Source organism: Euprymna scolopes, chromosome 1 (genome assembly GCF_053919585.1).
Source record: "Euprymna scolopes isolate OS-2025 chromosome 1, ASM5391958v1, whole genome shotgun sequence".
In the NCBI taxonomy this organism is placed as follows: Eukaryota; Metazoa; Mollusca; class Cephalopoda; order Sepiida; family Sepiolidae; genus Euprymna; species Euprymna scolopes.
Window position 1 is genome coordinate 43,652,608 of NC_136482.1, and position 14,288 is coordinate 43,666,895.

Genomic DNA, 14,288 nt, shown 5'->3' on the forward strand with positions numbered 1-14,288 from the left:
CTGGTCGTAAATATCGTGCACACGATAAAGCAGAGGTGGGTGGGCAGTAACACTAGATATATATAAAGCTTTTGACAGAGTCTGGCATTAGGGTATTCACTATAAAAGCTAAATCATGCAGACGAATACTTTGTATCATCTAACCCTTCTTTGACAAGAGGAAAAACATGATGGCTGTAGATCAAAGCAATATATATGCAGACATGCAACAAGTATTGATACTTGGACCTTTATTTTTCTTGCTATCTTATAAAATGTTTATTCCAGATTGCTTTCCTTTTCTGATAGCATCACGCTCTATAACACTGGGAAAACAAAAGAACACATATCTAAAGTAATATTTTAGAGGAAAACCCTCCGTTTATAAGAAAACAGAAGGGTTAATAGAAGGTAACATTCAATGCTATCCTGACAAAACTATATAAATATAGGCATACAATAAGTGTTGATAATGGACCTTTATTTTTCTTGGAATCCATGTAAAATTTTCTTCCAGGTAGCTTTTCTATTCTGACGGAATCACGCTTTATAAGAGACAGAAGGAAAAAACGCATGAATGCAAAGCTAAGGCGTTAGAGGCACACCTCTCAGTTTATAGAGAAATAGAAAGGTAAATACAGGGTAGCATTCAATGTTACCAAGACTAAGACTCTTGTTGTAACATTACAAAATACCTTGATTTTCTTGACTGCATGCGCTATTTGAAACACCTTCAATCAAACTCCTCGGCCTAACATTCAAACGCAACTTGATTGAGAAGAAATACATTGGGGACATTGCCAAGGCTGCTTCGAAAAAAGTAGAGTCTTTACCGTGCTAAAAATTACTCCCACTTGAGAGCGCACTAGATATTTATAAACCAACAATTCGCATGTCTATGAAGTATTGCTGCATCTGGGCTGGATCACTTGCCACTTGTCTCTCGCTTTTGGACAAGTTCCAAAAAACGTATTCAACCTAATAAATCCCACACCAATGAAGCTTGCACGTGTCTGTGTTTCAAGTACTTTAATGGGATGTGTTCTGACCAAGTACTTTCACCTACTCAACGTAAATACTCCGAGTTACCCGACAATGAGCAAATTCATACTTCTGTGCTGATACCGGAAAGCCTTCTTCTCTAACAGTTTTTTCTCCTCGCACTGCTATACTTTGGAATTTCTTCCCACATACTTTTTCCCTGACTGTACTAACACGAGAAATCCAAGACATCTCGCTGCTTAACTCCCTTCATAGTATCTCTTTACTATTGTTTCTTAAATAATAGCCCCTGACATAAAAGTTGCAATGTGTCTTGCTTAGAAGTAAAGAAATAAAAAACGATATCGGGTAACGAATGCCAACAAAATCGTCATAAATGATGCTTAATAACAAAAATAACAAAGATTCAAAGTGAAACGATGACAAACTTCTGCAATGTTGACTCAACAAAATATTGAAAAATGAAAAAAACAAGAGCAAGCGTGCTTTCAGATGCATTTATTTATTTTTATGTCACTTGAAAATAAGAAGTAAAAATCATCATCGAAAAAATGTATTTTTTTTTTTTGTAAACGGGTAGTAGTTATTGGTCAATTAGGTGTCAGGATATCCTTTAATTCGCTATTCTTTGCAAAGTCCACACATATGGACACACGTATTTCTGAAATTGAACCCATACTTTGTTGGGCACATATTTTTAAATCTTTCGCAAATTTTCCTGTCATTCTTTTCACATTTAACTGAAACGAGAACAGAATACGTTTAAAATATTAAAAAAAAATGGCATAAAGGGAATTTTTCTCTTTATTTGAGCATATAACGTTATTGGAAATCAGCTCAACATTCTTGGGAAAGCCGATCAACCAATTCAGTTTGATAGTCAGTTCATTTACTAATTCAAAAATAAACTCTTTTTAGTCATTATCAATTGTTCAATTATAATTACTAAGTTAATCAGTTTTCAAAAACAGTTTTCATCAGAATGTTAATCAGAACGGACGATAATAAGAATATTAATTACTTATGACTTCTACACGTTCACTGTTGTAGTTAATAAAGGGCATCGTTTGAAATTCCGTACAGTTTTACTAGGTTGAACTAATGATTCTCAAGTTTAAAGCGAAATCCATGAATTATGTTGGAAAATACATCGGTCAACATATGAAAAAAACATACAAAATAAAATCATCCAAATATTTTAAATTATTACCCCCTGATTGTTATATTAGATCACTACGCTAGTGTGTTGAGATTGTTTTGACTATTATAATTTTCGGAGGTGTTACATAAAGTACGTTTCGGCACGGCTTCACGATAAACGGAGATTAGCGAGCACAACTAGCGTGATTTAATTTCGACACGATAACTGTTCGTCGATAATTTAAAATCTAAGCATGAAAATTAAGTAAGAAATAATTCATGTTTGCCTATCATTTGAAAGGGCATAATTCTTTGGTATGTATTTTGTAACTGTCAGCGATAAATTTTATGAAGGCTGCTTGTGTTTTCATTTGACTGAAACAGCCTATCGAGTACCACAAGACGACGGACATTATACAGGAAAACGCATACAAGGAAAAACAACGAAAATATTCAGATTAGCTACAACTATGCAATGTACGTATAAAATAATGTATTTATTTGGAATCTTTCGTGGGTCTTCACTAGCGATTCAACGACTACACATTTATTGTCCAACACATACGCTGTCTATGTACTTTACTTCGTTTAACAATTCTTGAATCTTTTAATGGTTATAAAAATTTCACAAAATTTAAACCGTTAAGCAGTAACAGAAAGGCATTCAGCAAGATAACACCACAACCTATGGCAACATTTCAAAGCAATAACTAAGGTCTTTCTGATTCTCCCCTTTTTTTGATCTTAAGATTAAATGGCGAACTCATCCCTGGGATAATTGAATTATCGCCCTTTAACTCTGATAACCAGAGAGCGACACAGTCACGTAACTTCCTGTTCCGTATATTTCTAGCTCTTTCATGTCAAGATGTGACAATAATGCGCTCCAGTTATCATGCCCAACCACCCAGCTCTCCTGACTAAGCCGTAGGCTATCATCAAATACTAACAGCAAGTAACGATACTCTTTGCTCAACGAACTATTACTCTTACTATCTCTATATTTATTTCCGCGCATGTATGTAAATAAATCTACATTCTTTCACTATCATATATCGGTATGTTTCGTCCCTTAATTATGCGACCTTAGTTTCTCAATCACCCTACCAGTCATTTAACTCAACATGGAGGAAAGGATCATCAATTACATAAGGGGGCCATCCTGTCCCCCACACACGGTATAATGAGAAAAAAAGCTAGTTGCTTAATTTTTAGGCATCAAAAACAAAACTGTTCTCCTTTCATCACAATCGCTCTAACCTGCAATCCGACCGAAATTGAAATGAATAGTGTTTGTCTTGGGGAAGAACCATGCTTTAAAAAGCTTTTGGGACTAACTTTAACCCCTAATGTTAAATAGAACACATACATAAAATCTCTTGCCACGATCGCTAGAAAAATGGTTGAATCTTTCCACATGCTTGAGTAGGATCTCAATGGAGATGCAACCCTCTATATGTATAGGATCCGAGTACGTCCTAAAAATGAGTAATCTGACTAAGTCTCAGAGGTAGCTGCTCGGTGCGCACTATCTTGCTTTGATGAAGTTGAAAACATGTTTCGAACCCCATATTGATTATGGTGACTTTGGTTGGTCCAGAACACATTTTAAAACAAGCAAGTTATTGAAATTCGATAACGATATTTATATCTGCAAACCAGGTATGGGTGCTGGCGTAGTTATCCTGATCCGTACAGATTATGTCCAGAAAATGTTGATTATTTTATTTAATCCTACTAAGTTTAGTCGTTATGTTACAAGAAAAGGGTTATTTGAGCTAGAAATATACAGAAATGGAAGTGAAGTACGAAAAACATTAGAAAAGTGAAAATGAGATTAAGATAGACTTAGATTCGAACTTTGTAAGCAAGGTTCAGAAATAGAATTTCGCATTGTTCAATTTCATATAAAATAGTTTAGATATGTTTGTTTGTAAAAAGAATTTAATCGTTCAATTCTTTTTTTATGAAAAAGGAAGTAAAATAAGGTTAGCAAGAAAATAATGAACAATGCACTTTAAATATGTTGAAAAATAGGTAAGGGAAAATAGGTTAGTGAGAATTTTTTGTTGTGTGTTTGGTAAACATGTCAGCCACGTGAGTTTCCCACGTGAGTGAGTCACGTTTTTAAGCATATATCTGACGTCATAGCAAAAATGAATTCTCAATATAGGAGCCAGGATTAGAAATCAATTAGTTGGAGACGAAGATCGGAGGAAGTCGAGTCCGGATCAAAGTTAGTACAGTCAGCCGGACAGAGCTGACATGAGGAGGGCCCCTTTAGAAGCGAAGGGAGAACGGTTTAATCATCGACTTTAAATTCCTTGACGTCATTATCATTCGACTAGCCGATATGATAATAAAGAAGTTATTATCATGTTTTTATAAAACTGTGTCGCGTCGTCATTCTACAGAAAAGGTAATGTGTAATCATTTTTAATGAACTTTGTATAACCCATCATAAGTAATGACTGTCCCTTTCTGTGTTATAAGAATCTACAGAAATGTATAAATGCTTTCTCTCTCTCATCACCATCGTATATCTTGAATTACATGTACCCGTTACATGTCCCCGCCTCTTCTTAATATGGCCTTTTCCTGTAACAGTACTTGTCCTATGGAAACCTGCGATAATACTTATAAAAATGAAGTCAAGATCAAAAAGCGTATTTTATACGTCTATAAGAAAGGTTATTTTACTAAATAAATATACGATAAAATAAGTCCTTCTGGTTCACTGAGACCTAGACTCTATGGCATTGCTAAAACACATAAGGAAGGTATCCCGCTTAGACCTATCTTGTCTCTGACGGGGTCTGCCCAACATTCTATAGCCCAATGGCTATTGACAATTATGGACTCAGTCCTGGCTCTGTACACTAAAATTGCATTCCTCACTCGTTTAGGAGTGTTGGACAGTAACATGAGCTGCAAGCTGGCGTTGAAAATAACTGTATATATTCATACGACGTGTTTACAATTTACAAATGCCCCACTGCATAAAACTACTCTCTTCTCCAGGGACATATTTGTTGACTCTCTTCTCCAGGGACATATTTGTTGAACTCATGTTGATCTGTACTAAAGCAGTACAATTTAGTTTCAACAACGTTACAATGACAGGGTTCATCCTGCACTAGTTGATATTTTTTTTGGGATTTTATGAGTCGACATTGTTTAATGATGTATCGAAGCCATCAATATATTTCAGATACGTCGATGACACCTTTGCATCTTTAGCCTCTGAAAATGAGGCGAAAACATTTTTCAACAAACTCAATTCTCTCCATACAACGTTATTATTAAGTATGGAAAACGAGAATGATATTTGCTCGCTTTTCTTTGATGTTTTAGTTGGACGCAAAAGAGTTATTTTCATACAACAGTCTACCGTGCGACGACATTTACCGGCCTATATATATGAACTGGCGTTCATTTGTGCCTACTTCCAGGAATATTGCCCTTATTCAAACGTTAGTGTATAGAGCTCTTAGATTTTGTTCTTCTGGAAAACTAGAACACAAATTGAAGACCGTCAATGATATCTTCATTCAAAACGGTTATTCGAAGAATTGAATTGATTATATTATAAAAATAAAGTTAAAAAATACAATTCTCCTGCGTTCTTTCGTCACTCTAATTGTCCTGTCTACTTAAACGTCCCTTGAATTGGGGAGGCCGGTCAGTCTTTGGTTAGGCGAATCTTTAAATCTGGGTCAATTTTTTTTCCTTCCGTTGATCTATGTTTGGTCTTTCGTATAGAGTCTGCATTTCCCCTAGTTCTTAAGGATGTTTTACCTTACATCACAAAAAGTACTGTAGTTTATGAATTTAAATATCTGTGCTGCTGATTATGTAGGTAGAACGTCCTTAAATTTGCAGACTCGAATCAACCAACATGTTCCAGAAAAAATAAGATTGGGCAAAACGTGTCACTCTTACCCCTTTCTTCAAACTTGGAATCTGCGTCTGGCCAAGACCTCTATGAAAATCCAGCGTGTGCCAATGCATATGAAATGGAGTGTTTTAGGATTTTGCATCGGGCTGACTCTAAAAATCACTTTCGGGTTTAAGAGTCAGTCCCCTATTCTCCTACGCAAACCATATATCTGTCGACGGAGGGAGCTCGTCAGATTGTTAGAATTATTTGGGGATATATGTACTCTCCCCTTGCCCCTACTTGTACATATATGTTATATTATTGTAAATATTTGATTTTATTTTATTCGTGTTTTCACCCGTTTTTTTCCTCTCTCCCTTCGTAAATTTACACATACACCCCATTAAGTTTATTCTTGCGAGATATGTTTTTATTTATTTTCTAGGATCAACGATAAACTCCTGATGAACCTGTTGATGAAATGGGCCTCTTGGGTTTTGCCGACCACTTTGCTTAAAGCTATATAATTATATATAAAAAGAGAGAGAGAGAGGGAGAGAGAGAGACAGATAGACAGAGAGACAGAGACAGAGATAGATAGATATATAGATAGATAGATAGATAGATAGATAGATATGGAGGTACCCAGATATTATACAGGGTGGAAAGCTGAAGCTGCCGCCCGAGAAAAGACAACATTATTCTATTTCCGTTTGAGGAAAAATTGATTTTTGTTTGTTGCAGACTATCTACAAGTTGACCAGTTTTTTTTTTTGCAAATGCAAGAGCGATAGCAGCCTTCTATTATGTCTGAAAAGTACAGAATGTTATACGAGCGAGATTGGTGATGCGCCACTGTACAACTCATGCTCTTTGCTGATCCATGTTATAACAACAGAACGATTGCCAGCACCTTCAAAATGCATCGTTGGTTTCACACTAATAACAAGGACGTGCCCAGTATTATGAGAACAAAGATGCCGCTTATGGTTATGACCTCTGGTGTGGTTACGAGTGAGGGCTACATCATGCCACCTTACATCGCCAAATTATGCTTGAAAGTCAAGGCCAAAGTTTCCCTAGATGTGCCGAAGTCTGTGGTGATAGCCTGAGGCAATCAGCTGACCGCTGGCAGATCCTGTATTTGATGGCATAACTAGGCGCCGGTACACGGGGCCAAAGATACGCAGCATTGTCTTCAGAAGGAGTGCTACGACATTTTACCGTTCTTTTATTGCTCCTCCTACCACCAGCTGAACCTACTGGAATACTTCGTTTAATCATACGTCGAATACGTCACCAGCAAGATCTCACACAATAGTAGAACCAGCCTGCTCGCCGCCATTCGCCAAGTATTCGCCGAACTCCGGCCGGAGTTGTGGAAAAGGCATGTTCCCAGTTCCGATGTACCGATGCAGTGATTGAGGAAGAAGGCTGCTACGTTGAATAGATGTAAACTATACTACTATTTCAACTACTAATACTACTACTAATACTAATACTAATACAACTACATAATCAAGTTACCTGATTTTATTTTCAATAAATGTTTTAAAATAAAGCTGTAGTGTTGTTTTCATTAGGGCGACAACTTTATGTCTCCAACCTGTATGTAAAAATGTATATTCATCTATACGCATGCATATGTTCATGCATACATATATGTACATATTTCTTCACCTTTGTATTCATATATATATATATATATATATGTGTGTGTGTGTGTGTGTGTGTGTGTGTGTGTGTTTTTGCATACTTTGCTTGATACTCCCATGTGTCCAGAAGTAATTGAACGGTTTGAACTTAAATAGATTCTTTAATCTTGATGATATCTTTTGATATTTTTCGGTAATTTCAATACAATCTGGCAAAGACATTGGAGAACTTTTTAAAAAAAGTTAAATTTTAACAATCTTTATTTTTGAAAAATAATGTCCTAAAGCCTGATTTACGTTTCGCATATGTGTGCTCTTCTATTCGTGACTAATTGTAGAATCTCTTGATTGGGATAAAACCCAGATATTTCGTTCCCGATGTTTTCTTTCAATTCTTGCAATGAGGTTTTGGACACCCTAAACTCTGCAAAAATTGGAGGAAAACATCAGAAACGAAATAATCGAGTTAAATCACAATCCATGGATTCTGCAATCCGTCATGAATAATGCTTTGAAAAGGGTACAAATATATGAAAATCGACAACATTTAAAAAAGATTATTTTTTCATAGATAAATGTTTTATTTATGTATTTTTTTAGATTTCCCAATATTTTTGTCAGATTGTGTTAAAATTACCAACAAATATCATCAAAATTAAAGAATATATCAAAGTTCAAACATCAGTTACTTTTTGGACACCATGTACAATTTTAATGTTAATGTATTAGGTTGGTGCAAAATAATGGTGTTTGATGATCAACTTCAAAAGATTATAACTCCTTTCATAATAAACTTTATAAATCGAAATAAGAACCATTAGAATCGACACATTTTTGCCAACGAGAAAAAAATTTATTTATTCCATTAGCATAGAAATCCAAAGTTATGGAATCGATGAAGTCATTTAAGGCCGATTCGGCATCATCTCAGCTCTTGAAGCATTTTTCGCGCAGGAAGTTGTGGAGATGCTTGAAAAAGGGATAATCGATGGGTGAGATGTCCGGTGAATATAGCGGATGAAACAGAGACTCGTAGCCTAATTCAATCAGCTTTTTATGGTAAATTGAGCACCACGTGGGCGAGTATTGTCATGGAAGAGAATTGCTCCCTTCATATTGACCAATCTCGGGCGCATATGTTGAAGCTTCTGGTGCATTTCGTCAATTTGTCGGCAGTACTTCGCCATCATCGTATCGCCCAGATTCAAGAAGCTGTGATGCATGAAACTAGCCGCAGACCACCAAACGTCCACCATAACGTGTTTTGGTGCAATTTAGGCTTTGTGAAGTGTTGTGGAGCTCCTCCGGCATCAAAACACTCGTCGTCGGTTGTCATCACATGTTACAATCCGCTCAAGAAATGGTCACTTTTGTTGCGCTGAAGGAACGACCATTCCTTTTTATTATCGTTCAATTCATGCTGCACCCGTTTATCCAATATTTTTTACTTCCTCTTTAGTTTAAATAGCGAACGACAGTTGAGTGATAGATCTCGAGTTCAACAGCAACTTCTTGTGAGGTTTTTTGATGATCGGCTTCAATTAAGGCTTTCAAATGTTCATTATCAACCGCATTCGGCTGGCTACGACCGTCTCCATATCCGAACTCTCGTCACAATTGCTAAATTTCTTGAACCACGGTTTGCCACACGTTCATTAGTGGTTTCTGGGTAAAACGTCTCATTGATATCACGAGCTGGCTCGGCAGCTTTTCGACACAAGAAAATCGTGCGGATTTGAATTGTGTCAATGCTATCGAAAAGCTTGCAAAAAATGCATGAAGTGATTGAGAACAGCTACGAATAACAAGATTCAACAGAGCGAAATGCACGCTGCAAAATTATATATAGCATCTCTCTGTCTCTGTCTCTGTCTCTCTCTCTCTCTCTCTCTCTCTATATATATATATATATATATATATATATATATATACATATTCGCGCATATTTTATTTTATTATTATCGTCAGGGTTGTTCTTCCTGTGCATCCTACTTATTGATTAATTTGTTCTCTGTCATTTTACTGTTTATTTACTAATTTACTATGTGTGGTTTCGCCTAATTTGAATTTTCCCCCTTTTTTTCCTTCCTCTTCACCTTTATCGTGTTAGAATAGGTGGAGAATTCGGCTGTTGTTGTCAAAGTTTATTTAGTATATTTTGTATTGTTTGGAGGTGGTGTTTATTATGTTATGTTCTTGTTCGAGGTGTTTGCAAATAGCACTATAGGTGTTCTGATGTCAATCGAGACCGAAAACGTTCAGTAAACTAGGGGACTTTGGATCCCACAACAAAAATACTTGTACGAAAACAAGAAAAATTTGAACGAAAGATCATAAAAAGAAGAACGAAGATCCTCTTCAATAAAATATGCGCGAATAATGCTGCCTATATATATATATATATATATATATATATATATATATATATATATATATATATATATATATATATATGTATATATCAGTGCTTTAATGAAAAAATCATATATAAAAGTAACATATTTGAGAAGACGATATTGTTTTTGCACGAACCTTATATATTGGGATATGTACGTGTATTTATTCTGTTTTCCAGCAGTGGGTGTGTATTATTTACGCTGATAGTAGTTTTAAATTATATAATTAGGTGTAAATTATAACATACCATCTTTGCAGGTTTCTCCATAAGTACGTCCTTTGCATTTGCACTTGCAGGTGTTGAGATTGATTTTTCCACCGTTGTGACATACTTTACCTTTGCAATCTGTGAAATAAAAAAAAGTGTAGTATAATATTTGGTGTGTATAATTATTCGGCAGTATCGCTGTTTTAGCAATCTTTATTAATATTTGTATAAATAAATAATACGCTCTCATCTATATATATATATATAAATTCGTATTCCGTTTTGTTTGTGTTCACAATTTGCTTACTATATACAAAAAGTCCCTTAAATCCGTTACTCTACTCTTTCATTTATTTCTATATATGGTATGATTCTTGAAAAATATGCAGTTAAGAGGTTACTTCATTTGCATATTGCATTAAGGAAAATCGATTTTACTCAATAGCTGTATGTTTGTTAATGTTTCTAGCGATAGAATTGTTTTAAGTGTTTTTTTTTTATTGTTACTTAATAAATTTAATAATGTTGATAATATATTTAATTTAATTTATTTGGAATAATTATTCCGACATCGACCTGTTTAAAAACGGGTCGAGAGTTATTTTCCCATTTCTAAACTTCGAAACTAAACAACAAAACAAACTTTTCATCAAATAAAATAATTTGGTAATCTCAATAAATTTCTAGCTTTAAAAAGTAATTCCGTGTAGAAAGAAAAATGTTTGGCTTTTTTTTTTAAATATTCAAACAAAAAAAAAAACAAACTTAGGAATAAATTGAAAATATTTCATTAGTTTTTTTTCATTAGTCTTTAAACCGCTATATTAATATTTAACCGTTTCGATTTCAAACTGAAGTTACCCTTTAGAAACAAAAAAGCCCCTTACCCCAAAAAATAGCATATCTAAAAAGACCCCCGACAGAAAGAGCAAATTGAAAACTCCCTTTATTTATGAAAAGGCAGTATAAAAAGTGGCTTTACAAAAGCCAGTATAGCAAGTGTCTTTACAAAAAGTAAAAAGAAAAAAACAAACGCAAGCAATGCACGCATGAATGTTTCTAAGCGTTATTATTTAAGGGTCATGAAATCATAAGACGTAAGGGATTTATTTTTATTTATTTATTTTTCAGGAATGGGGGATTCCAGCGCTCAATGAAATAATAGTTTCTTCTTTTTCTATCTCTTCTGTCGAAATACCTGGTGGAGAGGGTATCACGTACTTCTTTTTAGGGGGTGATTAGAGTTACATGTTTTTAACCGTTCTTTTATGGATGAAATTATTGTGGGTATCGACGTTCTCCCATGATTAAAATGATTAGTTTAGCAGGTGTGTTCCAAAGGAAATTTCATGTCACGCGGGAAACGCCGGGTACCTATCCTTGTTTAGTTATGTACTTTATGAGTGAGCAATTTTTCTGTAGTTTTTAACCACGAACTTTACACACACTCACACACACATATGCGTGTGTGTGTGTATGATTATTGAAATGGATAATATCCGACAATATTATATATATATATATATATATATATATATATATATATATATATATATATATATATATATATATATACTAGCAGGCTTCATGACATTGCCCGGTCAAAAATTACGCTTAAATATTTTATTATGATTGATGCCGATTTTGTATTTATTACTATACCATATTGGACGCATTATATAGTAATGATTTAAAAGTTTTTACCAAAATAACATGTGCGGCACCACCTAGAATCGAAACTAAACGTACAATTTACCATTTTCTCTGACGTTACTCTCTTAACTATGAAGACATGTTTGCGTCAAGGCTAAAAATTGAAATATGAACTAATAGCTATTAAGTTACGCATGCATATTCCTAATGCCGTCGTCCGACCTTTACCTGGTAAATTCTATTCCTTTAATTTTTACACTATTGCAATCAATTTCTCCGGTTAAATACCAAATGTAAAGTTCTGCATGGGTTCGAATACCTTATATAGTGCGTTTAATATCTGTAAACCAAAAACTGACAGAAGAATTGAGAGGCAATGTTTTTTAAATAAATAAAGATATATATATATATATATATATATATATATATATATATATATATACGCATAGAATAGTATATATAGAGGAGGATTTGTGTTTACTATAACCTTATTACCAAAGTCTAAATCATGTAGAATATCTGCATGAATTTAATTGTACGGAATAGATAACTAAAGATGATTAACTAATAAGGAACCCGAAAATAAAACCTAATAGGGATTTAATTAAAGTGACTGTTAAAAAAGATTATGCAAATTAGCTGTATTTTTGTAGATGAATGCAATTCCACGCCCCATATATAAAAAAAACCCTGATATTTTCCTGTTAAATAAATAGAAAAAAAGGTGTGTATATGAATGGCAATACACATAAAATAAAAGTGTATATATATATATATATATATATATATATATATATATATATATATATATATATATATATATATGAGCAAACAGTTAATAAAATATGTTAAAAAAACACTTTGAATGAGTTAAAAGCATATTTAATCTGAAAAGGAAATACTAGATAAATGGATAGTCCATAATCCGCGGAGTTTCGAAGAAATACTTTCCTTCTCATCAGAGGGTAGGAATTCGCAAAATGCGAGATCGGATTTTGCATGCAGAAGTATTTGATGAAACAACAAGTTAGTCAAAGATCTTACTTGAAAACAAAATAAGTTAAGCAGAGGGAATATGGTAAAGAAAAAGGTGATTACACATGAATGGATAGTCTGCTGGAAGATAAAACATCCAGTGACGGTAAAATCCAAATGTAAAACTTCAAGAAAGTTAAAAGAATTTCCATTTTTACAAGTAAAATCCAAAGACATCCCGTAATTGGAAGAAGATGGGCCATAATAATCCAAAGGCAGAAATCCATGGAATAATTCATGTGTACAAGGAAAAAAAATAATATTTATAAAAGAAAATATATATATATATATATATATATATATATACTTGTTTATTGTTATATAAACATGCTCACATCCCGCTGCTACAAATAGCCACTTGTTTCAATCAAACAACAGATATCATCAGGCAGCGACTTGACTATTCAAAAGTTCAATGAATAATCAATGATTATTATCAATGATTATTCATTGAACTTTTGAATAGTCAAGTCGCTGCCTGATGATATCTGTTGTTTGATTGAAACAAGTGGCTATTTGTAGCAGCGGGATGTGAGCATGTATATATAACAATAAACAAGTATTATCAGCTCTTTTTATTGAGCACTATCTAACAACCTCGTTGAATTCATTAGTCCATTACTTTTGAATATAAAAAACCCGAGTATATATATATATATATATATATATATATATATATATATATATATATATATATATATATATATATATATATATATATATATACTTTACTTTACTTTACATAACACATATAATAATGTGATAGGGTTTACACCTTTTATAACTCATAATAATGTGATAATGGCAATAATTGTTTATTAATAATAATATGCGTAGATTTTCGTATTTGCATATCTATATAGATCTGTATACTTTTTCATTTTCCCGATTAAATTTTAAATTCTCTTATTAATTCCATGGTTGCTTTCGATCGCAAATTTTAAATTTAAATATAATTCATTTTAATTGAAATATTCTAATACTATTTATTTAAATATAAACTTATGTCTCTATAATAGTATCTCTGTACGTATGTTTATTTTTGTAGATGTCCCTATGTGTATATTTATTGTGTACACATGTATATGTGCGTGTATATGTAAATATATATTTATATATATATATAAGTATTAAGCCAGTAGAGTTTAGTTTCCTAGAAGTACATCCAATGAAACAACATGTGTCTACCAAAGAGTGCTCGATGAGTAAACAGAACAGATATATGAAATTTATTTATACAAACATTGATGGCTACATATGTGCATACATGTTTCTGTAATCACCCGCGTTGTGGGATTACGTCTTCAGGCGAAGCATCATCGTCGAGATCTGATATTTC

At 33.6% G+C, this 14,288-nt stretch overlaps 1 protein-coding gene across 1 annotated transcript in view; it reads right to left on the reverse strand.

Annotated features, from left to right (window-relative positions):
- Window positions 1-1,464: 1,464 nt before the first annotated feature.
- Window positions 1,465-14,288, reverse strand: part of LOC145294102 (allurin-like) — a 72,110-nt gene continuing 59,286 nt past the window's right edge. Inside the window, exons 7-8 of the mRNA XM_080141220.1 lie at window positions 10,301-10,399; window positions 1,465-1,721 (exon numbers count right to left, since the gene is read on the reverse strand). Coding sequence (XP_079997346.1) covers window positions 1,603-1,721; window positions 10,301-10,399 — 218 coding nt within the window. The 3' untranslated portion in view covers window positions 1,465-1,602. The remainder of the gene's footprint in view (window positions 1,722-10,300; window positions 10,400-14,288) is intronic.